The sequence below is a fragment of the Entelurus aequoreus genome, linkage group LG24 (assembly GCF_033978785.1).
Source record: "Entelurus aequoreus isolate RoL-2023_Sb linkage group LG24, RoL_Eaeq_v1.1, whole genome shotgun sequence".
NCBI lineage: Eukaryota > Metazoa > Chordata > Actinopteri > Syngnathiformes > Syngnathidae > Entelurus > Entelurus aequoreus.
Window position 1 is genome coordinate 6,047,849 of NC_084754.1, and position 27,605 is coordinate 6,075,453.

Consider the following 27,605-nt stretch of genomic DNA (forward strand, 5'->3'; position numbering starts at 1 on the left):
ACAATGCAGTACAACATGTACGATCAAATAATAAAACGTTGTACTACAAAAATAGCAACAACAAAGAACTAAAAAACAACAACAATAACTTCGAGTTTACATAATAATGTTCACACCAAAGATAAAAAGAGCAATATATAAAAATATATATATATATTTTTGCAAAAATTAAACAAAGAACCAATGGCCTAAAATATACACAGTGTACCAAAGACAAACAACAAGTGACGAAAAAGTACCATCCATCCATTTTCTACTGCTTGTCCCATAATCAATAAAATAGTCAATAATTAGAGATGTCCGATAATATCGGTGTCGTTTTTTTATTATTATCGGTATCGTTTTTGTTGTTGTTGTTTTTTTTTGTTTTGTTTTTTTTAATTAAGTCAACATAAAAAACACAAGATACACTTATAATTAGTGCACCAACCCAAAAAACCTCCCTACCCCATTTACACTCATTCACACTCATTCACACAAAAGGGTTGTTTCTTTCTGTTATTAATATTCTGGTTCCTACATTATATATCAATATATATCAATACAGTCTGCAAGGGATACAGTCCGTAAGCACACATGATTGTGCGTGCTGCTGCTCCACTATTAGTACTAACCTTTAACAGTTAATTTTACTCATTTTCATTAAATACTAGTTTCTAGGTAACTGTTTTTACATTGTTTTACTTTTTTTTTATTCAAGAAAATGTTTTTAATTTATTTATCTTATTTTATTTTATTAATTTTAAAAAAAAGGACCTACCTGGTTGTCCAAATTAGGCATAATTATGTGTTAATTCCTCGACTGTATATATCGGTATCGGTTGATATCGATATCGGTAATTACAGCGTTGGACAAAATCGGAATATCATATATCGGCAAAAAGCCATTATCGGACATCCCTATCAATAATCAATAAATTCAGTCATGACATTAGGTAAGGCCTACATTTTGTAATTGGCTTAATGGGTTACAATTATCAATCACAACTTGGAGAAAGATTAAGAGTACAAAAGCCCTTAAATTGATATCTTTGTTAAAAACATGATTTAGGTAGCCCTTTTCATATTTCATATCTGTATTTGCTTTTGTTTTCTTTCCTTCATGTTGAAAGTGCCTTGACTTTTGTGTGAATTATAAATGCAAGTTTGCTGTTCAATAAAAAAAATAAACAAAAATTAATAAAAAAAAAACATTTAAAAAAATGAACGGATTCACAGCTGAATCAATCGAAGTAAAGAGCGACATCTAACGGTGGAAATTGAAATTACATCAATTACACCAAAGTAATAGCAATTGTGTTCGCTCCGTTTTTACTATTATTGTTATTTTTTAAAATAATCTATCCATCAATTTCAAACAATATTTACGGGAGAAAATAATTTTTGTGTAACTTTGATTTTTTTTCTTCGATAAACCTAACCAGGGCGAGGACAGAAAAAGGAGGCGGGCTATAAAAGTGCCAGTGAGGCTGATTCGACCATGTTTACCCGCCATCGCCGACCGCAGGTGTTTTTAATCGAAAGGCGTCGGGTGATACAAACGCCCGCTAAGCAAGCAGTCGGCCTGTTTCACCGCAAACAAGAGCTTTAAAACTACACAATATATGTTTTTAGGTGGGAAAAGGTAACACAGAAATGACTTTAAACGACAATAAGGTGAGTTTGAGTGTGTCGCTTTGGTGTTTTGCTAGCTAGCCTGTTTAGCTTAACTCCACTTAGCCAGCACCCCCCCGCGACTCCAAAAAGGGACAAGCGGTAGAAAATGGATATATGGCACTTAACGAGCATGATGAGAACTAAATGAGGCCATTCCTGGAGAAATTGCGTGTAAATAATGCTCCAATGCTGAAGTTGAACTGAAATGCTGACAGAATGTAGCATGAATGTAAGAATGGTTTGAATGTTGAAAAGTTTGAAATTCCAGGAAAACCGGAATTTAATTTGGAACTTGGGAAAGTGTTAGTTTGAATGTCCAGGATGAGTGGAATGTGTTGATGTTGGAATGGTTTGAATAGGTTGAAAAATGTGGGAATTGTGCAACTTGGGGAAAAATGTCCCATTCATTTTAATGGCAACTTCCTGGAAATGTGGGAATTTTGGAAAAGCAGAATTTTTTGAAAATGATTATATGAATGTCCTAAATGAGCTGAATTGGTTGGTGTTACGCTTGTTTAAATCGGTCAAGAAATGTTGAAATAGTAAATGGCGTTAGGGAATTTCGGGAAAATCTGGAATTTTTTTTGAACTCAGAAAAAGGGTAGTTTGAATTTCCAGAATGGTGGAATGTGTTAGAGGTGGAATGGGTTGAAGAATGTGAAAGGAGTAGTCGAACTTAAGAAGGGTTGGAAATAGGTTACCAAAAAACGGGAATTTCTGGAAAGTTGTTGAATGTGGAATAATGGTAGTTTGAATGTCCAGGATGAGTTGAAGGTGGAATGGGTTGAAGAATGTGGGAATTGTGGACGTTTGAAAAATGGCCAATTCATTTTGAATGGGGAAAATGCCAAAAAAAAAAGAAGGAATTATGGGAAATCCGTTTTTTTTTTTTAGAATTGTTGAAGTAGAGCACACAATTCCTGAACACGCTGACAATTTTGAAGTTGGAACGGTTTGAATCGGATGAAAAATGTGAGAATTGTGGAACTTTGAAGAATGTCCCACTTAATTCAATGGGATTTTTTTTTTTAAATTGGAAATTTTTGGAAATGGTAAAAAACTTGAATGGTCTTAATGAGTTGAAATGGTTGGTATTGGAATTTTTCAAATCGGTTGAGAAATGGTATTGAGTTAAAGTTAATTGCCAATGATTGTCACACACACACCTAGGTGAAATTATTCTCTGCATTTAACCCATCACCCTTGATCACCCCCTGGGAGGGGAGCAGTGAGCAGCAGCGGTGGCCGCGCCCGGGAATCATTTTTGGTGATTTAACCCCCAATTCCAACCCTTGATGTTGAGTGCCAAGCAGGGAGGTAGTGGGTCCCATTTTTATAGTCTTTGGTATGACTCGGCCGGTGTCTGAGCTCACAACCTACCGATCTCAGGGCGGACACTCCAGTATGGAATTCCTGGAATTTCGGTAAAACCGGGAATTTTTCCAGTTCAAAAAACAACTTTGTTTTTTGTCCTAATTAAGAGGAATGTTTTGACGGTGGAACGGTTGAAGTGGGTTGACAAATGTGGGAGGAGTAGTCGCCAGAAAAAAGGGTGGAAATAGGTCTTTGGAAAAGCAGAAATTCTGGAAAAACCTGACATTTTTTTGAACTTGGAAAAATGATAGTTTGAATTCCCAGAATGGTGGAGTGTGTTGAAGGTAGAATGTTTTGAAATAGGTTGAAAAATGGCCAATTCATTTTGAATGGGGAAAAATGTCCCGGAAAACCTGGAAATCTGGGAATTTTTTGAATTTGTCAAGGGACAGCCTGTGATTCCTGAATACACTGAACAGTTTGAAGTTGGAACGGTTTGAATCGGGTGAAAAATGTGGAAGGTAGAGCGTGGCAAAATCTGGAGAAGTTGAATGTTAAATAGATGAATTTTGGTTTAGAAAACCATGTGTGAATGCTTTGGCGCATTCACACAATTAAGTGGAAATATCTTCTTTCGCACCAGCTGAGGGTCTTCCTCCTGCTCCTGCTTGGCTTCGCACACCGCCAAGTTACAGGTAAAAACAAAACCAAAAAAACGTTGAGTAAATGTCACATGAAAGTGTTTAACGACTGTGCTGTTGTGTTGAGCAGGAGTCTGCGATGTCGACTTTTGTACCGATCCAGAGAAATGTATCCTCTCTGAAGACAGGAACAGCTGCAAGTGTGTGGAAGGATTTTATGATAACCACTGTAACAAAGGTTGGCTTGCTTTTTTTTTAATCTGCCATCTTTATTTTTCACTGTGTAAAATGAATATTCCATTTACACAAGGGGTGTCCAAAGTGCGGCCCTGGTGCCATATTCTGCCGGTAGCTCAGATTTTATTCTAAACTATTTTATAACAAAAATAAACGGGGATTTTTGGATTGTCTAGTACACAGTTGTCAAGCTCAAGGCCTGGGGGCCAAATTTGGCCCGTCACATCATTTAAAACGGCCCGGGAGAGCCCTGTACTAATGAGTCAATAAGCATTTTATCATTTACTCAATGTAATGTTTTCATTGTGACAGAAATACATGTATTGCATGCAGTGGATTTTACAGTAAAAAAAACCCCAACTAGTAGCGTTTTTCCATTTAAAAAAAAAAAAAAAAAAAAAAAAAAAAAAAACTGTCAATTTTACGGTGAAGTTGTGGCGACTCAGCTGCCAGTTTGTTTTTTTTACTGAAAAATCAATTTTTTGTTACTGTTTGTAGTACAAATCTAATCAAATGTACAGCAATTAATTTTATAATATGAGATGAATTCTTATACATTTATATACGGTTACAAGCGGCCCTCTTAGGGCAGCCGTAACTGCGATGTGGCCCTGTAACAGTGTTCGACACCCCTGGCCTAGTACATATAGTGATCTACATTGGACTGGTTTTAGCAAATCCTAATACCCAAAATATATAAAAAGTGACCGCTGCATCCATTTTTTTTTTGTTTTTTTTGTAAACGACCCTGTGTTGGGATACGTCTGTTTGCAGCTTCCACAATATAATTAGAGCTGTTTAAACATGCTTTTGCACACTTAACAAAGTGCAGGTATTTATTTGCCAAGCATATTTGAAAGCCAACATCCTCTGCAGTGGACATTTTGTTGGTTAGTTACTTTTGTCTGAGCTATATTTTTTTGGGAAAAATTGTTAATTTTCAAGTGAATTGGTTCTCATGTCTTGTTTTTTTTCTGCTAATAAACACACTGCAATAAACTCCTGTTACCCAGTGTTCTGAGAAAATGTGCTACCCATAAAAATTTGCCACCCAACGCTTCTGAGCATGCGCATCAACGCTAAAGGTCCCCTCTTGCCCCGATGTGGGATCTGAACTGAGGATGTCGTTGTGGCTTGTGCAGCCCTTTGAGACATTTAGAATAGAATAGAATAGAATAGACTAGAAAGTACTTTATTGATCCCTGGGGGAAATTCAGCCCCACAGTTTGCTCACAATAGACAAACACTTAGGTATTTTTTGTGATCAAGGGCTACACAAGTAAACTTTAATTGAAACAATAACCATATTAAGGTTAAAAATATATTGCAATATATTGTGGTCATTTTTTAGCATTTTTTTTTTACATACCAGGAAATTAACCAAAACAAAAATGGTATTGATTAACCTAAAATGCATGGCTGGTTGTTTGTCTATACTTTATGGTGACGGAGTGAATGTCAATAAGTATTTTGACAAGCTCATATATGAAAATAATAAATAACAAAAGCACTTGTTCCAGGACCTATTTTAGACATTTTCTGAAAATGTCATCAAAATCTGTCCATTACTTGCTGCATGTTGCTAACTATCAGATTATTCAACTGGTTGCATTTTTTTTTATGAAGCAGCAAATTTTTTTCAGAACACCGGATTGTCAGATCTTAAATGATTTTATTTGAATTTTTGTTTTTTTACAGATGCACACCTCAAAGTCTTGTGCACTAAAGACTACATGGGACTCAGAGCAACGGAAGCTTTCTTCTTGCATTACAATGCGCCTGTCGAGGCTTTGCACCTGCCCAACAGAGAGTGCAAAGCACACAGGGAAGTCATCGGCAACGTTCCGTACTTCGTGGTCAAGGTATCCAAAGATCAATATATGGACTGCGGCGGAAAGCCACTTGAGGTGAGTCGGCAGTAGGTCCTAACATCCATGCGTAATACATCAAAGCATTACGATCATTTGATTAATTTTTCTGCTTCATAGAAAAACTTCACTCATGTCATATATACCCTGAGTCTTCAAACAGAGCCTCGGGCCGCAGGAAATATCATCAGGGATCCAGTCCTTAAGCTGGAATTCATCTGTATCTTCCCATTAGTCAGAACAGTCAGCTTGCCTTTCCCAGTCAACCCCATTATTAGGTAAAGTCACTTTTATTTGATTTTTCTGTCTGATTTTAGCCTTGTTGCTCACTACTAATAACACTGAAATCTCAAGAAAAAACGGCTTCCATCACCAGCAGCTTAGTGGTACACAGAAATTAGTTTAATCAAATCGCCCTTTTTAACACTATTTTACTTGCAGGCCTGTGTATAATAGAAAACAAATGTGCCTAACTCAATGTTCACTTCCTTAGCTCCCGATCCGATGTTAATATTGGTTTGATATCAGCAAAAAACTATCTAAAATCATCTTACATCTAAAATCTTATCTTTGATACATGTAGTCCTGTTCAACTGTGCAAAGCTGGACAGCCAGTCAACATCTAAATGTCTTCCAATAAGCACACAAGGTTGGTCTGATCTTTCATTTTAGTAAAGTAAATGACAAAAAGTGAACTTTGTAGGCTATAGGCTACTAGGAGCTAACAGCTACACAACAGCCAAGCACACAGTATGTAGTATGTGTCCTTAACTGAACAAAATTTAATTGGATAAAACGATTATGAACATAAAATAATTATAGCTGCATATTACTTGCAGCTACAAAGTCTCCAAGGCAGAAGCATATTAGAAAGTATCCATTAATAAACCTGTCTGCATCATTCAGCTTACTGCGTAATGAGTCGTGCGCTTAACTTAATGACCACTAGGTGTCGCCAAAATCAATTACCACTTCAACCTACCGGTAAATACATAAGTCCTAAGGTGTATAGGTCAGTGTTTTTAGTGATGTGCAATACCACTGATTTTCTTTCCGATAGAGTAAAATTTAGGTTAGTATTTGAGATTCTGATCCGATACGATACTTTGTGCAAACTTACCTAAGATGTCTGCTAAAAATTTTTATTTTTTTGAGTATTTCAAATAACATGGCTCACAGCATAAATAATACAACTCTGGTATTTCATATTCTGAAGTATATTGAGGTAATGGCCTAAGTAACTATATAGTCAAGCTAAAACAGGACAAAATCATACTAAGTACAAAAAATGGTGTCTCAAACCATAAAAAAGGAATTGGGTAAAATGATATCATTTAAAAAAAAAAAAAAAAAAGTATTCCGAACTACCATTAGCATAAAAATACATTCACCTTTCAGTGCTTCTCAAATATTTTCTGTTGCGACCCCCACCCCTAGGAATAAAATATTTCGTGCCACTTCCACTCTCCACAGTGAATATAGATATTGGAAAACTTGTCTGTAAAGTTGTTTTAACTATACCCTGCTGCACTCCTTGAGCTGGGCTGAGTTACATGAACATGTTAACGTGATAATACTGAACATGTAAATTAGCACTCAACAAACGCATCCAACATTGCCTCATTCACAAGTTTCGTTACTTTTTTACACTGTGTTCATGTTATTGCTAAATTATCTCCATTAAATAAAATATCAAACTATTGATATTTTGATTTGACAATCGATATTACAGCATAAATATCTGGTATCAATCTTTCAGTATCGATCCATGCATCACTAGTGTTTTTATGTCTACTGTTCTGTTTAATTAGTAGTAATAAGTAATTTCACTTGATCAAGCGATTTCTAACATGCCACACTACAATATAATGAAAGTATGTATAATTCCTGATGGTATCTGATTAATATCGATATCGCCCAATAGAGAAAATAATGTGTCGTGACACCAATACTTATCATACATTCCTTTTGTCATAGCCCGCCACAAGTAAATTTAGACCACCACAGATTTTTATTTTTTAGATTTGGCGTTTGGTCCTTGCTCTCTAACACATAAGAGAGTGTACAGGTAGCTTGTTTTGTCCAACTCATGCTATGCTGTTACACGCATAGGGAGTCTGCCATTTTGGTTTGCAGGCACTGTTTTTTTTATGGGATTAGTATACCGTTTTCAGTTTTGCATTTTGTGTAATTGGGTTTAATTTAATGTTAACATTAGATAATGGACCCCAGGTTAATGTACAGTTAGGGTTGTCTGAGAAACCTTGTTTGCATCAGTGTACTTATTAGACTTGGAGGCCTATCTTGACAGGAAGTAGGAAACATTATGGATGTCTCCCAGAGGGAAGCAATTGGAAAATGTTGTTTCCGTGGGTTGAGCCAGAGGATCTGACCAGCCTGCATTGTTTGTGCAGTGTACAAGTCCTAAGAGGGCCAATCCTTTCTGCAGACCTTACTGTCCTCTGCAATCTATTTTTGGTCCTCATTTGTTGTCAGTGGATTCAGATGGTTTAGTTGTCATGGAGATGATATAATCACCACTGTCACACTGGATGTTCTGTATGAGACCATGGAGACTGTAAGGATTTTCTGGTATGCTACTTGTCAGTTGGAGCGTATTTCCCCCTGTACCAAGACTTTACAAGTAATTTCAGCTCTTTTAGGGGAGCTAGTTCTCTTAGCTCGGCTTATGGAAAAATAACCTGCTTTCTCAGTTCCCAAATGGCAAAAATGTTTGTTTTTGCATGAGTTTCATATTCTACCAAAAAATTAAATATATTGTTTTATACGGTATGTAAATGGCTTTATTTAATGTATATGTTCAACATTGAATAGATTGCTACAAAAAGGTTTAATCTGTAAATTTCCAACTATTTACAGTGAAACATAATGAAATATGAATTAAAGTGCATAACTAAACACTTTTTGCTAGTCTTTACTAAAGATTGGACACAAAGCGCCTCAGCTTTTGTTTCCTCACTTTACAAGCCTTATATTTGTAGCACATTCTCACAATCTTGTCTCCTTCCGGTTTGTGTGCCAACAACTGTGTTCGCTCTGTAACCTCTTCTGATCAGCGTAGACGCCCAAAGCACCACGCAATTGGACCAAGGGAAAAGCCGCAAACATTCCCCCTGTTTGGAGCCTTCTTTAAGATATAAATTGGTAATGAACAACCAATTATTTTATAGATTAAATACAGGGCCTTTTATTGCCAATACTTTTAATTTACTTTCTTCAAGATCATTGTATAACAATATTTAGCAAAAAGTACATATTTGAACTACTTAGCAGTAAGGCAATGTAACACTTTAAAGTTTTCTTATTACATACTATATCACAAAGACAATGGTGCAGAATCAGTAAACAAAAGCAAAAACTATTGGTTGTTATTGAAGTCATTTGGCTTTTTGCCTCCGAAGTCCTCCTGTGTCCAAAGGCTTAGTCCCTGTCTTTATAAATAATATATAACGACAAAAATGCAGAGAATAATTTCGTCACACCTTGTGTGTGTGTGACAATCATTGGTACTTTAACTTTAACTTAACTTTAACTAACAAACAAATCTGTGAAAATTAACCTAAAAAATGTAGATCTCATCAATCTGGTAGCGATCCAATACGTATGCTAGCCCTACTTTGCCCACTTTGGACCTGCAGTGATATTTTGCTCATGGCCTGTTTTGGTGACCCAGTGAGGCGATGGTACGTGTGGATGAGCTGGAGGCGATCATACAGATGAGTCTGTACACCGATCAGAGCTACACTCAAGCCTTCACCAGTGCACCCACCATTGAGCTGGGAGATAAGGTACGGAGTTAAATTATTATTTTCTCGCGCTGTTTTCCCACTTTTCATTCTTTTCAGGTGTTTGTGGAGGTGACTGTGACAGAGCCTGCAGACTTCTTTCTTCTTCGCATCAACGACTGTTGGGCCACACAGAGTCACCAAGCCAATGATTCTGAGGGATTGGACCACAGCCTGCTTTTGAACGGGTTCGAACATAGCAACCTTCACCTTAAAAGTAGATATTTTGTGCATGACTTGTGTCATCTGTGTGCAGGTGCGTGAATGACAATACTGTGTCCTTCCACAATCTGAGCGAGGAACATTTCCAACACTCTGACACGAACGGGCAGAGCTCCACCCTTCACTACAGCTTTGAAATGTTTCGCTTCACGACCGAGCCCCACGAGTTCTACCTGCACTGCACTGTGCAGCTCTGTGACCCGGATGACAGGAAGTCCTGCACACCTGTGAGCTCATAGTCCTCCTCGCTACTGCAGCATGTACACACTTTTTATTAAGAGGTGCTTCGCTTTCTTTACAGAACTGTAATTCCATCACTAAGAGGGAAGCCGTGCGAGCAGACCCTCCCCAGGCGCTTATATCATACGGGCCCATCAAAACTCAAATATCAGGCAAACCTCTATCCAGTAAGCCAATTATCACCCATTGCTGGCTGATATTGTGTGAATGACACATTCTGCTACTGTACAGTGTTTTTGGTTTTTTTCTATCCTCAGGTGTCTTGACGACAGTTGTACTGCCAGTAGCAGGTGTCTGGACCGTGGGCTTCCTCCTTACCCTTTTCATCGCTGTGGCAAGAGCTGGCAGTAGGAAGCATGCTGCACAAACTGTGCAGCCCTGAAGACTTCAATAAAAAAAAAAAAAGTCAACCGTGCTATTATCCCTGCTATGTTATTGTCAGAACAAGCAGGGCTAACATGGCAAACACTGTGGGATGACAATTGTCCAAAAAAATTGTTTTTTAATTGTATGACATTCATTTAGATGGTAAGAAGGGAAGCAGACAACCATTGACTTCAACTTCTGATTGTTGGTCTCATTGAAGCCTGAAATTTGTTAATTTTTGGATATCCAACAGACCGTTTTTGTCTTTGTAAATACACTTGGGTGCATTATTTGAGACAATTTTCAAGTTGCCTTCTCAAGGATGTTTTTACAAATGCAATAAAAAAAATATGAGGGTCAAATTGTGTTTTTATTTAGTTATATCTAAATGTATTATTTATCATTTTATCTAAATTAACTCCTGTGGTGTATGATGTAAACCAGGGGTCCCCAAACATTGGGTTAAAAAAATTTGGTGTGCATATATTCCTCGCGCACTAATTGACTGAAAGAACACGCACTTGATGCGGCGCGAGCGTGATTTCACGTTGTCTATGGGAAAATGCATTTTTAGACTATGATTTGCCTGAGCGGCTAGGAGACACTGAGTAACGAGCGGTAGAAAATGGATTAGAAATTACAAATTAAAAAAAAAAAATTTAACTTGGGACTTCCTGCGGGTCAGATTTTGGACGCTGGCCGGCTGTATCCGTAGTTTGGGGACCGCTGATGTAAACGCACATGCTGAAATATATTTAAGTTTTAAGATTAATTTGTTTGCATTGTTAGGAGATATATTTTAACGAGTCATGTTGGGGACAAAAAAGCTTAATTCACAGTAACTGTAAAGGCAAGCATATCTGTTGTCCCCTAATGTAAATGATCCATACAGCTGTAGTGCTTTTTAAAATGCAGCAGAGGGCGCTGTGTCCTTTCGCTCTACTGGTCTGATAGAGGGGAAGGCTTTCACAGCGGTGGGCGATACTGAAAACATTGGCGTCCATCCAATAACTAAATGCATGCTCAGCGTTGCTTACAAATGTTAAAATGACTACTTTTAATCCGAATTAAACGGCATCAATATTTTACTGAAATATTTTTGTTTAAACCAACTCGTGACCCATTTGACAATATTAAATGCAATTCTTTTGAGCGTTAAAAAATGAATGGTGCAAAATAACTCAATGTAACAAAAGCTAGACAAATGTATAAAAATGAGTAAAGGGACAAGCGGTAGAAAATGGATGGAGTACAGTCTAGAAAACGGAAAATACTGATGTCGACATTGATACTGGTACTGCTGTCGGTCGACTTACCCACCCCCAACTTGTTAGAGGGGAGGACCCTCAACCTCGGAACTATTTGACGACCTCTTCGTCTGTTTTATGGCGATCTTCTGTTTATTACTTCTATGGAGGACATGAAACTTCAATGCAGACCTTTAAGGATTACTTTTGCATTCTTTTTTGCCGATTAAACTTTCAAGTTGACTTTTTTTGTGTGCAGAAAGTGGACGTCTTCGTGGTGGAGAACTTGTGGACTAAGGCGGCGTTTTGACGTGGAGCTAAGCTATGGATTTTTAAACTATCTTCTCTTTTCTTTAGGGGCCAGTTGCTTGGGTTTTCATGTAAGGAGACGAGCTGCACTTTTGTGTCCCCGCCACAATCCCTGCCTTGCTGGAGAATCATTCCTTTGTTTCCTCCACTGATCGATGATGATGTCAAAGCAAGAACCCTGGACTCAAATCCGGATCACTTCGGTCTTTGTGATGATTATGGTCCTTGGCAGCTACGCAGCAGATGTCCCCGCGGAGGAGGGCTTCAATGCAGAGGTAAATCCAATCCAATCCACTTTATTTATATAGCACATTTAAACAAAAATGTTTCCAAAGTGCTGCACAACAATATTAAAAACAATATTAAAATACCCTTAGCTCCACCAATGACTGAATAAAAACAAAAAATAAATATGATTAAAAACGATTTTAAAGGGTAAAACCAATTAAAACAGTAAATAGAAATAAAAAAAATAAAAAAATGTTACCCAAAGTAATGTCCACGTTTCCATTGCCAATTGACCTTGATTCGAATTAATGAGTGCATCCGGAAAGTATTCACAGCGCTTTACTTTTGCCACATTTTGTCACGTTACAGCCTTATTCCATAGTGAAATACCTTCATTTTTGTCCTCTAGATTCCCAAGAATGACATTGTGAAATTTTTTATTTTGCTAATTTATTAAAAAATAAAGCGTTCACAGCCTTTGCTCTATACCACGGGTGTCAAACTCAAGACCCGGGGGCCAGATGTGGCCCGCCACTTCATTTTATTTGGCCCTCGAAAGCCTGGAAATGTATCAATAAAGTAGTGTAACTTTTTTTCCTAAATATGTTCTTTCTTTCTATTTTGAGGGAAAAAATATATATGTACTCCATGTAATCGCAAATTATGTTAACTTAAATATTGTCTAATTGTGCCAAAATGTATTAAACATTCAAACCATTTTTTTAAATAGAAATAAATACTAATAATGATTTCAAAGGAAGTTATCCATCTAATTGTGCAATGTAAAAGTAGCAATAGATTTCATGGTAAAATTGTGACATTTACTGTAGTTTTTACATCATTTTTCTCTTAATGAAAAAAACCCCACTTTTTTTTTACAGTAATAAACTGTGGTGCCGTTTTGGCGTTTACAATAATACACCGAAAAATCTACACTTGTTGATTTGCGGTAAAAAAAAATAGAAATAAACTGACAGCTCAGGTGCCAAAATTTTACAGTAAAATTGCAGTGTTTTTTATTTACAGTTAAAAAACAAATGTAAATTTTACAGTACAATTCTGTCAACTGAGCTGCCTTTTTTAACCATAAAAACAGCACTACTGTTTTTCCATTTACAGTAATACACATTAAAATTTGAAGTGAAATTATTGCAATTTACCATATTTTTTTTTTTACATTTTAGTTTAAAATGCATTAAAAAATTGTGTAGTAGTAGTATTCACTCTTAGAAGCGGCCCTCTGTGGCCAAACATAACTGCGAGGTGGCCCTCAGTGAAAATGACTTTGACACCTCCGCTCTATACTTTGTTGACCTTTGGCAGCAATTGCAGCCTCAAGTCTTTTTGAATATGATGCCACAAGTTTTGCACACCCATCTTTGGGCAGTTTCTCTCCTTCCTCCCTGTCCATTCCTCTTTGCAGCACTTCTCAAACTCCATCAGATTGGATGGGATGCGTTGGTTTTCATAATGTTGTTACGTTACAGCCTTATTCCATAGTGAAATACCTTAATTTTTGTCCTCTGAGATTCCCAATAATGACATTGTGAAATTTTTTATTTTGCTAATTTATTAAAAATAAAGCGTTCACAGCCTTTGCTCTATACCACGGGTGTCAAACTCAAGACCCGGGGGCCAGATTTGGCCCGCCACGTCATTTTATTTGGCCCTCGAAAGCCTGGAAATATGTATCAATAAAGTAGTGTAACTTTTCTTCATAAATATATTCTTTCTTTCTATTTTGGGGGAAAACATATATATGTACTCCATGTAATCGCAAATTATGTTAACTTAAATATTGTCTAATTGTGCCAAAATATATTAAACATTCAAACCATTTTTTGAATAGAAATAAATACTAATAATGATTTCAAAGCAAGTTATCCATCTAATTGTGCAATGTAAAAGTAGCAATAGATTTTATGGTAAAATTGTGACATTTACTGTAGTTTTTACATAATTTTTCTCTTAATGAAAAAAACCCTACTTTTTTTTACAGTAATAAACTGTGGTGCCGTTTTGGCATTTACAATAATACACCGAAAAATCTACACTTGTTGATTTGCGGTAAAGAAATAGAAATAAACTGACAGCTCAGGTGCCAAAATTTTACAGTAAAATTGCAGTCTTTTTTATTTACAGTTAAAAAACAAATGTAAATTTTACAGTACAATTCTGTCAACTGAGCTGCCTTTTTTAACCATAAAAACAGCACTACTGTTTTTCCATTTACAGTAATACACATTAAAATTTCAAGTGAAATTATTGCAATTTACCATATTTTTTATTTACATTTTAGTTTAAAATGCATTAAAAAATTGTGTAGTAGTAGTATTCACTCTTAGAAGCGGCCCTCTGTGGCCAAACATAACTGCGAGGTGGCCCTCAGTGAAAATGACTTTGACACCTCCGCTCTATACTTTGTTGACCTTTGGCAGCAATTGCAGCCTCAAGTCTTTTTGAATATGATGCCACAAGCTTTGCACACCCATCTTTGGGCAGTTTCTCTCCTTCCTCCCTGTCCATTCCTCTTTGCAGCACTTCTCAAACTCCATCAGATTGGATGGGATGCGTTGGTTTTCATAATTTTGTTACGTTACAGCCTTATTCCATAGTGAAATACCTTCATTTTTGTCCTCTAGATTCCCAATAATGACATTGTGAATTTTTTTATTTTGCTAATTTATTAAAAAATAAAGCGTTCACAGCCTTTGCTCTATACCACGGGTGTCAAACTCAAGACCCGGGGGCCAGATGTGGCCCGCCACGTCATTTTATTTGGCCCTCGAAAGCCTGGAAATATGTATCAATAAAGTAGTGTAACTTTTTTTCCTAAATATATTCTTTCTTTCTATTTTGGGGGAAAAAATATATATGTACTCCATGTAATCGCAAATTATGTTAACTTAAATATTGTCTAATTGTGCCAAAATATATTAAACATTCAAACCATTTTTTAAATAGAAATAAATACTAATAATGATTTCAAAGCAAGTTATCCATCTAATTGTGCAATGTAAAAGTAGCAATAGATTTCATGGTAAAATTGTGACATTTACTGTAGTTTTTACATCATTTTTCTCTTAATGAAAAAAACCCTACTTTTTTTTACAGTTATAAACTGTGGTGCCGTTTTGGCATTTACAATAATACACCGAAAAATCTACACTTGTTGATATGCGGTAAAAAAAATAGAAATAAACTGACAGCTCAGGTGCCAAAATTTTACAGTAAAATTGCAGTGTTTTTTATTTACAGTTAAAAAACAAATGTAAATTTTACAGTACAAATCTGTCAACTGAGCTGCCTTTTTTTAACCATAAAAACAGCACTACTGTTTTTCCATTTACAGTAATACACATTAAAATTTGAAGTGAAATTATTGCAATTTACGATATTTTTTTTTTTACATTTTAGTTTAAAATGCATTAAAAAATTGTGTAGTAGTAGTATTCACTCTTAGAAGCGGCCCTCTGTGGCCAAACATAACTGCGATGTGGCCCTCAGTGAAAATGACTTTGACACCTCCGCTCTATACTTTGTTGACCTTTGGCAGCAATTGCAGCCTCAAGTCTTTTTGAATATGCCACAAGCTTTGCACACCCATCTTTGGGCAGTTTCTCTCTTTCCTCCCTGTCCATTCCTCTTTGCAGCACTTCTCAAACTCCATCAGATTGGATGGGATGCGTCGGTTTTCATCCTGGATGTACACAATACAGCGATATTGACGCGAAATCTTGAGTTTTAGAAACAAATGTTTATTATTATTTTGGAAACATACGCTACTTCTGGTTTTGAGATCAAAATGAAATTTCACAATCAAATGATCATCTAGTAGTGTAATTATGATAGTTGAGGGAACTGGCTGTAAAAATGCAAGTGAGTGATTTATTTTAAAATGTGTTAACATTTCTGTATTCGTATAATTGCCAAACAAAAATGTGTGTATTGGTTAATCCAATTAAATGATTTTTCAGTAGAATATCCGAATACTAAAATATTCAATAGCTGCAGCCGTAACGCCTCCAACACAAAAATCTTGTAATGATATCAAAATAAGAGAGGCTGTGCAGGTTTAAAGGCCTACTGAAATGAATTTTTTTTATTTAAACGGGAATGGCAGATCCATTCTATGTGTCATACTTGATCATTTCGCGATATTGCCATATTTTTGCTGAAAGGATTTAGTATAGAACAGGGGTCACCAACCTTTTTGAAACCAAGAGCTACTTCTTGGGTACTGATTAATGCGAAGGGCTACCAGTTTGATACACACTTAAATAAATTGCCAGAAATAGCCAATTTGCTCAATTTACCTTTAACTCTATGATATTATTAATAATTAATGATATCTACACTTAATTGAACGGTTTAAAAGAAGAGAAAACCCCAAAAAAATGACAATTAAATTTTGAAACATAGTTCATCTTCAATTTCGACTCTTTAAAATTCTAAATTCAACCGAAAAAAAGAAGAGAAAAATTTTAAAAAAGAATTTATGGAACATCATTGGTAATTTTTCCTGATTAAGATTAATTTTAGAATTTTGATGACATGTTTTAAATAGGTTAAAATCCAATCCACACTTTGTTAGAATATATAACAAATTGGACCAAACTATATTTCTAACAAAGACAAATCATTATTACTTCTATATTTTCCAGAACAAAAATTTTAAAAGAAATTCAAAAGACTTTGAAATAAGATTTAAATTTGATTCTACAGATTTTCTAGATTTGCCAGAATAATTTTTTTGAATTTTAATCATAAGTTTGAAGAAATATTTCACAAATATTCTTCGTCGAAAAAAAAGAAGCTAAAATGAAGAATTAAATTAAAATGTATTTATTATTCTTTACAATAAAAAACATTTTTTTTTTACTTGAACATTGATTTAAATTGTCAGGAAAGAAGAGGAATGAATTCAAAAGGTAAAAAGGTACAGTATATGTGTTTAAAAATCCTACAATCATTTTTAAGGTTGTATTTTTTCTCTAAAATTGTCTTTCTGAAAGTTATAAGAAGCAAAGTAAAAAAAATTAATGAATTTATTTAAACAAGTGAAGACCAAGTCTTTAAAATATTTTCTTGGATTTTCAAATTCTATTTGAGTTTTGTCTCTCTTAGAATTAAAAATGTCGGGTAAAGCGAGACCAGCTAGCTAGTAAATAAATAACATTTTAAAAATAGAGGCAGCTCACTGGTAAGTGCTGCTATTTGAGCTATTTTTAGAACAGGCCGGCGGGCTACTCATCTAGTCCTTAAGGGCTACCTGGTGCCCGCGGGCACCGCGTTGGTGACCCCTGGTATAGAACAACGACGATAAAGATCGCAACTTTTGGTATCTGATAAAAACAACCCTTGCCCCTACCGGAAGTAGCGTGACGTCACAAGACAAAGGATTCCTCACAATTCCGCTTTGTTTACAATGGAGCGAGAGACATTCGGACCGAGAAAGCGACGATTACCCCATTAATTTGAGCGAAAAGATGAAAGATTCGTGGATGAAGAACTTTAGACTGAAGGACTACAGTGTAGTGCGGGGTGTATCTTTTTTTCGCTCTGACCGTAACTTAGGTACAAGCTGGCTCATTGGATTCCACACTCTCTCCTTTTTCTATTGTGGATCACAGATTTGTATTTTAAACCACCTCAGATACTATATCCTCTTGAAAATGAGAGTCGAGAACGCGAAATGGACATTCACAGTGACTGAACATGTAAATACACGGTTAATAATTTTCAGCTTGGCGAAGCTAAAAAAATAGAAGCTAACTTAGCTACGGGGCTATCGTGATAGCATCAGTCTCAAATGCAGATAGAAACTAAATTTTAAAAAAACCCTGACTGGAAGGATAGACAGAAGATCAACAATACTATTAAACCATGAACATGTAAATACACAGTTAATAATTTTCAGCTTGGCGAAGCTAAAAAAAATGGAAGCTAACTTAGATGCGGCGGCGGGCGTTGTACGCTTTTGACGACACCCCGGTCGCCATCAGAGTCGGCAGGAAACATATATTTCCCCAATGTTACGTACGTGACATGCACATATCGACACGCACGTACGGGCAAGCGATCAAATGTTTGGAAGCCAAAGCTGTACTCACCGTAGTGCGTCTGCTATCCTGCTCAAAACACAACACAACCTCCTGGTGTTGGTGTTGCTACAGCCAGCCGCTAATACACCGATCGCACCTACAACGTTCTTCTTTGCAGCCTCCATTGTCCATTAAACAAATTGCAAAAGATTCACCAACACAGATGTCCAGAATACTGTGGAATTTTGTCGAAGAAAACAGAGGTATTTGTATGGGTCCAAACACTTCCCTTGACCTCGTGACGTCACGCGCATACGTCATCATACCGCGATGTTTCAGCCGGATATTTCCCGGGAATTTTAAAATGTCACTTTATAAGTTAACCCGGCCGTATTGGCATGTGTTGCAATGTTAAGATTTCATCATTGATATATAAACTATCAGACTGCGTGGTCGGTAGTAGTGGCTTTCAGTAGGCCTTTAGGCAACCATGATTTCTGTTTTTGTTTTTTTTAATTTATTGTTTCGTTTTTCGCTCTTTAACTCCATTGTAGTTGTTTTTAAAAAATCTTTTCATGTTATAATTCTGTTTCATTGTATGTTTTGTTCCTTACACTTTTAAGAGTGTTGTTTTACAAAAACACCCAGAAATGATGATGAGAAATAATTGTTGTTAATGAACATCATTTGGTGAAACACAGTTTACTTAATATCGTAATTTAAGCCTCATCAAAAAGTTGAACATTTTCTTGCCCATTCTGACAATTAGTTGGCATGAACTTGCCTATTTATGCAGAAATGGATGTTTTATTGTCTTCTGTGCACTTTTATGGGTGTGTGCTGCATGCTGTGCATTAAAGTAGGAGTCTCGTGACCCTGCTGTGTTGAGGGCGCCTGCTTTGTTGTTTTTGAGTCACGCTGAGGCTTCAAGTCAGGAGCACACTGCAAAAACTGAAATCTAAGTAAGATTGAATATCTCAAATAAGGGTGATATTTGCTTATTTTCTGTCTGATAAGATACTTCTTCTCACTAAGCAGATTTTATGTTTGAGTGTTTTACTTGTTTTAAGTGTTTTGGTCCTAAATAGTATGTGGGCTCTGTACCGAGGATGTCGTTGTGGCTTATGCAGCCCTTTGAGACACTTGTGATTTAGGGCTATATAAATAAACATTGATTGATTGATTGATAAATGATCTCAGTAAAATATTCCAGCTTGTTGCTGAGATTTGATGACCTATATTGAGTAAAACATGCTTGAAACTAGAATATCAACTGTTGCAAAGCTGCGTCATCAACACTCACGAGTATAAAACTGCTTTTTCAAAATAATAATTTCTCATTTCAAGCATGAAATAAAAAATCATGACTTTGACACAATTGTGTCTCATAATTAAAACAGATGACAGCCAAATGGACTTTGCTGTTTTTATTTTCAAAGAAACAATAGAACATACGTACTCATATAGTAGTACAGTTGGCACGGCACAGTAAACTGACAGTTAATATTTAAACATTTATCATATGACATTTCAAACAATTTTGAACAGAAATACTTCATGCACATTCAGATGAATTCTTCAAAATTACAATAAATAAAAATTTGGAGCGCATATCATTATGTCAAGATAATGGCACTGGCATTTACTTCATTTAAGAATATTTTTCAGCATATTGAGAAAAAAGGTCTCATATTTGTTTTTTTCTACCAAGAAAAGTGCACTTGTTATTAGTGAGAATATACTTATTTTAAGGTATATTTGGGTTCATTGAGGTTAGCTAATTTTATTTGTTTTGGAAAGTCTTGACAAGCCAATTTCTCTTGTTCTATTGGCAGATCATTTTGCTTAGTTCAAGTAAAATGCCCCTAACTTTTGTATTTTTTTTCCTTGTTTTTGAACACTGACTTTTTGCAGTTTAACTATTGGAGTCTTTGTGTCAGTGCACCTTAGACACATCTTGATGGCCGTGAACAGCAGATTTCAGTGTTTTTGGCGCAGTCATTAAAGACTGATGTAATGTTTTAATTGTTTTCCTTAACATCTGTTTACAGCCTTCTCCTCATCTTGGCTGTTTTTGCAAAGAAAGGGTCAGGAATGTGCTAATATTATTAGAAGCCATCTGGTTTCAATCAGCTTTCTCTTTTTTTCCTCCTCAGATATTTCCCCAGTTGTTAGACAATGGTTGTGTTCCTGGATGAGCACAGAAGCCCCAAAACCATACCATGTTCTGATTGCTACAGCTGATTTCTCGTGACCTTTCACCTACCTCCTGCAGGCATGGCTACGTCAGTTTGGCTACCTGTCTCAGGCCAGCAGACAGATGTCCACCATGCAGTCCGCTCAGATCCTGTCCCAAGCTGTCAGTGACATGCAGCGTTTCTACGGCTTGGAGGTGACTGGGAAGACGGACGCTGCCACCATCAGGTAAGCTCAACTTCCCCAAACTAACCGTTTTGCAGGTACTTCCAAAGAGGGTTGAAAATGGGATTGTGGAGAAAAATCTATTTACCGTTTACACCAACGCACATCCAATCAGGCCTGGCCCTAACCAATCTGGCGCCCTAGGCAAGATTTTAGGTGGCGCCCCCCCACATCGGCAGTGAAGTGTATATACTCACAGGAAACCGAATAGCTTTGTCTTTGACCTTTTTTTTTACTTAAAGAAAGCAAATTAACATATTATATGAGAATGTTATGTTATGATTACCTTTAACCGAATCACAGCAGTGCTCAAATTAAAAAACAGCATTCCCTCTCATGTAATATTGCTTAATTAACATTAATGATGTGCACTTTAACAACTAGGCTTACAACTACACCTAATATATAAAGGGGTGGAAAAGTGACTATTACCTGCAGGTCAAACATTAGCTAACCAGAAGGCAATAACAATGTAAACAAAAAACACCTGCTTAAAAGATCTAATACAAATGTCCCTGAGGAATATAAGGTGGGAGTACTGTAATTACCTAATGTTACATTCTTTTCTCTTTTTTTCTTCCCTGGGCACCTGACAGTTTTGGCCGTTTTGACATCTGGTGTTGATTTTTTGATGTGGTGACGTCCAAAAAGAGTCATGATACGGGAATGGAGGGGGTGCACCGTGCGGGGGGAGGGGGGGGCGTAATGTTGTAACAAATAATATTTCTATTAAATAGGCTTTACTTTGCATTTTAATTAACGTGGGATTATTTTTTGTATTTAGAAATAATAGTACCAACTTTTTTTTCTTTTTTTTTTTTCTCCAACATTGGTGGCACTGGCGTGGCGCCCCCTGATGGACGGCGCCCTTAGCATTTGCCTATACGGCCTATGCCACGGGCCGGCCCTGCATCCAATACATATAATCATGTTAAATCATCATATGTCCACTTAAACATTAACTTGATAATAAAACAAATATTGATTTGCATTAGGGCGTTCTAATAAACAGGACTCTGTAAAGGTCTTAGATAACCTCTAGTTTTATTGTTTTAATGACCTTTTTACTGCTGTGGCTTATAAAACAAATAAAATCCATATTAGACAGTACAGGCCAAAAGTTTGGACACACCTTCTCATTTCAATGCGTTTTCTTTATTTTCAAGACTATTTACCTTGTAGATTGTCACTGAAGGCATCAAAACCATTTCAGGTGACTACCTCTTGAAGCTCATCGAGAGAATGCCAAGAGTGTGCAAAGCAGTAATCAGAGCAAAGGGTGGCTATTTTGAAGAAACAAAAATATAAAACATGTTTTCAGTTATTTCACTTTTGTTTAAGTACATAACTCCACATGTGTTCATTCATACTTTGAATGCCTTCAGTGACAATCTACAATGTAAATAGTCATGAAAATGACTATATATATATATATATATATATATATATATATATATATATATATATAAAATGATGGACCTCCATATACATACACACACATATTGGAACCTCAATTTATGCACTTAATGGTTTCTTGAACAGGGTTCGTAAATACAAAAATATATTCCCCATTCGAAACAATGTACACATGAAAAATAGGTTCCAGCCTCGACAAAAGTCCATGTTTTAATAAAAGTTTGTACACTTTCAACACACTATAACGTACTATACAGTACTATGTATCAAACAAACATGATAAATGGGTGATGGATCAACTTTGTATTTAATAGCAAAGTCAACACACACACACGGTCACTAGCCCTGTGGTGCACTCACAGTTTGAAGTCACAAAACTCCTTAAATTTAACAGCCAGATCGCCACAAAGATTAGGAATGGAAAAAATAAAATCCACTTGACCTTGTTGGTTAATCTTCTTGGCAGGGAGAGTGAGCAGGAGAAATGCACGGTCGACAACGCTGTGGATACCTCTTAAATGTTCAATCCACACATTGCTTGTCCTTTTTTTTTAAAACTCATTGAGCTAGCACGACTAGAAAAGACACTTAAGAGTTCATAAATCGAGGTTTCGCTTTTACAGTTTGAGTCAAATGAACAGTCCAACCTCAGAATCATGACCACATCAAACTGAAATCATATGTCCCTCTTCTAAAGTGGTTATGTTATTCATGTAGGTTGGATTGTTTGTTCGAACAAGAATACCAAAACCATTTTTTTGAATGTAAATAATACGTTGAATCTTGAAGATTAAATCAGGCATGCGCAGGAGGTGGTATCTGTCAGATTGTGCATGTTTGAGTGGCCTGTGTGGAGGTCTCTGCTCGACTGAGCACCGATCTAGTTGTAGTTCTATATGTACGGCAGCCTTTTTGCAACTCAAATGCAGAGTATTTAAATTCTTACATCGGGGTGTTCAAAATGTGACATTGGGGGGCAATTTTTCAAGCACAGATTACGTTTTTTTATTGGCCGTTTGGCATACAATTAAAAATTAATTAAAATTGTAATCTATATTATCGGCCGATAAATGCTTTAAAATGTAATATCTGAAATTATCGGTATCGTTTTTTTTAATTATCGGTATTGTTTTTTTTTTGTTTGTTTTTTTCTAATTTTATTTTTTTAATTAAATCAACATAAAAAAACAAACAACCTCCCTCCCCATTTTACACTCATTCACACAAAAGGGTAGTTTCTTTCTGTTATTAATATTCTGGTTCCTACATTATATATCAAAATATATCAATACAGTCTGCAAGGGATACAGTCCGTAAGCACACATGATTGTGCGTGCTGCTGGTCCACTAATAGTACTAACCTTTAACAGTTAATTTTACTCATTTTCATTAATTACTAGTTTCTATGTAACTTTTTTTTTATATTGTTTTACTTTCTTTTTTATTCAAGAAAATGTTTTTAATTCATTTATCGTATTTTATTTTATTTTATTTTATTTTATTTATTTTTTTTTTTATGTCCTGCCCAGCTTTTATTTTATTTTTTAAAAAGGACCTTATCTTCACCCTACCTGGTTGTCCAAATTAGGCATAATAATGTGTTAATTCCACGACTTTATATATCGGTATCGGTTGATATCGGTATCGGTTAATATCAGTATCCGTAATTAAAGAGTTGGACAATATCGGATATCGGCAAAAAGCCATTATCGGACATCCCTACTATGAATTGATAATACACTAAATTGCCTTATCGTCGATGTCACCAAGCTAAGAATGTTTTGTTGACACAAGTCAGCAGATATTGACCCACATTAGATTGTTTTTTAGCCTCTTTATTGTACAAAAAGTATCAAAGTGGCCCACCACCTTTCAATTGTTCTGGAAAAGGTTTGCACACCTGTGTTTTACCAAAAGCACATGTAGCAAATGTGAAAGTCAATTTAAAATGTACGTTGCTGTACGCGTAGAGCCATGCGTCGACCTCGCTGTGGCCTCCCTGACAAAAAAGCCGACACTGAAGATGCAGCGAGGAGGCGACGCTACGCCCTCACTGGACAACGGTGGGACAAGGACCACCTCACCTACAGGTACGCCTCACGGACACATCCAAGATGTATTGTATACAACATGACACGTGTGTCTGCCTCAGCATATTGGAGCAGCACATCCCGCCCTCCCTGGGAGCAGGGCGGATGCACGATGCCATCGGTCGAGCCTTTGACGTGTGGAGAAAGGTCACGCCGCTCACCTTCCAAAAGTTAACGGCTCCACAAGGCAACAGCAGCGGGGCTGAGCTCGCCGACATCCTGCTGTTGTTTGCCTCTGGTTTCCATGGTGACATGTCCTTGTTTGACGGCGAGGGGGGCGCGCTGGCCCACGCCTTCTACCCTGGGCCGGGAATGGGTGGGGACACACACTTTGATGCAGACGAACCTTGGACTTTGGACAGTCCAAACTTTCAAGGTAGGCGGCTTGTTTTTTTTCCCTACATCTTCTATGGCCACATCACTCACAAATGACTACAAAACCTATTCAAACTATTCATCTTTATTCCTCCTGTTTGTTGAGTGACTGCCTGGAAACTCCTCAGGCAGTTTTATTTTATCTTTTCTTGTCGCTCTTATTTTGGTTCTACTTCCTGTTTGGCTGCACCTTCACTTTCTGCTCAGTTTCCTGCCAGGGCACCTGTTTTCTATTTTTAATTGATTCTATTTAGGTTCTCCTCCTGCTCCTTGCCAGCGCTGCCTTTAGTCAGTGTGCTGCCGCTACGTGCCTCGCACTAACCTTTCGTAAAGAATTAAATGATTTGACCTTCTGCGTCTTTATCCTGTGATCACGCCATCAGCCGCCACCATGAAGCACATGGCGTTTATGCCAGGGGTGTCAAACGTACGGCACGGGTTTTATCCGGCCCGTGGGATGAGTTTGCCAAGTATATAAATGAGCTGAAATTCTTGAATGAAAGAAACTGCTCTTCTAAATGTGTCCACTAGATGTCGCAATAGCAATTCTTTGTATCTTTGTAGATTACATATGTAAAAACAAACAAAAAAAGTAGGGATGTCCGATATCGGCCTGCCGATATTATCGGCCGATAAATGCGTTAAAATGTCATATCGGAAATTATCGGTATCGTTTTTTTTATTATCTGTATCGGTTTTTTATTTTTTTTATTTTTTATTTTTATTAAATCAACATGAAAAACACAAGATACACTTACAATTAGTGCACCAACCCAAAAAACCTCCCTCCCCCCATTTCTTTCTGTTATCAATATTCTGGTTCCTACATTATATATCAATATATATCAATACAGTCTGCAAGGGATACAGTCCGTAAGCACACATGATTGTGTGTGCTGCTGGTCCACTAATAGTACTAACCTTTAACAGTTAATTTTACTCATTTTCATTAATTACTAGTTTCTATGTAACTGTTTTTATATTGTTTTGCTTTCTTTTTTATTCAAGAAAATGTTTTTAATTTAGTTATCTTATTTTATTTAATTTTTTTAAAAAGTACCTTATCTTCACCATACATGGTTGTCCAAATTAGGCATAATAATGTGTTAATTCCACGACTGCATTTATCGTATCGGTTGGTATCGGTAATTAAAGAGTTGGACAATATCGGAATATCGGATATCGGCAAAAAGCCATTATCGGACATCCCTAAAAAAAACACATGATGTTAGTGCACCAGTCGAGGAAAATGAGCAGACTACATAAATAACATACCGTAATTTGATTTTGGTATAATTTTTTTATCTTGATAGATTGATAATTAACACCAATGTGTTGACTGATGAACATTAGCACATAATTTATTCAGAAAGTAAAAATAACGACAAATTAAGGTAGAATAGTATTAACCGCGACATGTAAGTGTAAAAAAAACCCCATCAACATTATGATTTGTACATTTTTAGAATGTGCTTGTTCGGTTTTTTAACAAATTAAACAATTTGAAGTTGTCTTTATTGTTTAAGTTATCGTGCCGTGTTTTTACCAGTACGGCCCACTTGGGAGTAGATTTTTCTCCATGTGGCCCCCGATCTAAAACGGGTTTGACACCCCTGGTTTATGCTAATAAAATGTTATAAAGGGCATTACAATGGTTATACAAAAATTGTACTATGAATATAAGCAAATAACTTTTTAAAAAATCAGTTAAGTGTAGGGATGATGTTCGAAACCGGTTGTCCCGGTTGTTCGATAAGAAAAGAACCGTTCGATAAGAAAAGAACCGATTCCATGGACTCGAATCCCTTTTTGAGAACCGGTTCCCCTTTATCGAGGCCACTATAGTAAAGAAAAAGAGTTGGTTCTTTATTAAAATCCCTGGGAACGAATCTTGTCCCACAAGAAATGCCCTGTGGGACATCACAGGAAATGACGTAGCTCAGTCATTAGACTGAGCTACGTCATTTCCTATGATGTCACACAAGCAGCAAAAATAATGGACCGGAAAAAACGCCTCAAGGCATGGCTATTCACCTATAGTGATCACAGAGACAGGTTGTTTTTGTGTTACTGTATACATTTGTTTTTCTGAAAAATCCCACTTAATATACTTTGGTTAACAACAGTCAATAATTATTTATTTTATTTTTTTAGGGGGTTAACAGTCAGTATTTATTTACTTATTTTATTTTATTTTTTTCTTTTAAAATAAAAGTGAGCTTTTGTTAAACCAAATATTGTGTTTTTTTCCATATACAACAACCTATCTGGATTCGATAAGAGAATCGATAAGGAATCGGTTCGATAGGAGAATTCGATAATGGGCTCGAACTCGATAATTTCTTATCAAACATCATCCCTAGTTAAGTGTGAATTTTACCAAATATATATATATACCGTATGTATGTGTATATGTATATATGTATATGTATGTATGTATGTATGTTACATGTACTTTATTACCATTTACATTAGGGTTGTCCTAGTACCAAAATTTTGGTACCAGTCTCGGTACCAAAATGTATTTCCAATACTTTTCGATACTTTTCAAAATAAAGGGGACCACAAAAAAAAATCTTATTTGGCTTAATTTTAACAAACAATTTTATGATACGTTAAACATATGGCTCCTATTGCACTCAAACAAGATTAAAATAAGAATTTATAGGCATTAAACACATTGGGATTTTCTTGTTGCACTCAAAGAACAATTTACAATTTTATATATTACATATTTCCTGCCGTAATCTAGGATTAGATTAGAATAGAATATAAAGCTTTATTGACACTGTATTAAATGCTTCATGATTTATGGTTGCCACTCTTGGTTTGTGCTTTAAGGAAAATACGATTGTTAGTAAATACTAAAAATAATACCATGGCTGAATGTACACGGATAAGACATGTCGCAGGTAAAACTCACATTGTTAAAGATAAAATACAAATTGTAGCAATTTGTTACAAAATTCAGTCATTTCCCTTGCATCACTACGTTGGCGGTTTGGACTCCGGTAATACTGTCGATCTGTCTGCATGTTATTGAATTGTTAAGCTAAGTTTGAAGCAAAGGTGGAAATACTTTAATCATGCCACTTCTGGTGAGGCATGTTTTAAAGCTGAACTTG

At 36.2% G+C, this 27,605-nt stretch overlaps 2 protein-coding genes across 2 annotated transcripts in view; both read left to right on the forward strand.

Moving 5' to 3' along the window:
* The first annotated feature begins 1,467 nt into the window (after nucleotides 1–1,467).
* LOC133642000 (pancreatic secretory granule membrane major glycoprotein GP2-like) lies at nucleotides 1,468–10,805 on the forward strand. The gene is made up of 10 exons (XM_062036196.1): nucleotides 1,468–1,656; nucleotides 3,614–3,665; nucleotides 3,742–3,849; nucleotides 5,547–5,755; nucleotides 5,837–5,994; nucleotides 9,411–9,525; nucleotides 9,583–9,710; nucleotides 9,779–9,971; nucleotides 10,046–10,151; nucleotides 10,242–10,805. Exons 1-10 carry the CDS (start codon nucleotides 1,636–1,638, stop codon nucleotides 10,364–10,366), a joined length of 1,215 nt encoding a protein of 404 aa, XP_061892180.1. The 5' UTR covers nucleotides 1,468–1,635; the 3' UTR covers nucleotides 10,367–10,805.
* Nucleotides 10,806–11,685: 880 nt separating this feature from the next.
* LOC133641944 (matrix metalloproteinase-15-like) overlaps nucleotides 11,686–27,605 on the forward strand; it is a 49,257-nt gene continuing 33,337 nt past the window's right edge. Inside the window, exons 1-4 of the mRNA XM_062036089.1 lie at nucleotides 11,686–12,181; nucleotides 20,454–20,602; nucleotides 23,986–24,105; nucleotides 24,168–24,481. Coding sequence (XP_061892073.1) covers nucleotides 12,062–12,181; nucleotides 20,454–20,602; nucleotides 23,986–24,105; nucleotides 24,168–24,481 — 703 coding nt within the window. The 5' untranslated portion in view covers nucleotides 11,686–12,061. The remainder of the gene's footprint in view (nucleotides 12,182–20,453; nucleotides 20,603–23,985; nucleotides 24,106–24,167; nucleotides 24,482–27,605) is intronic.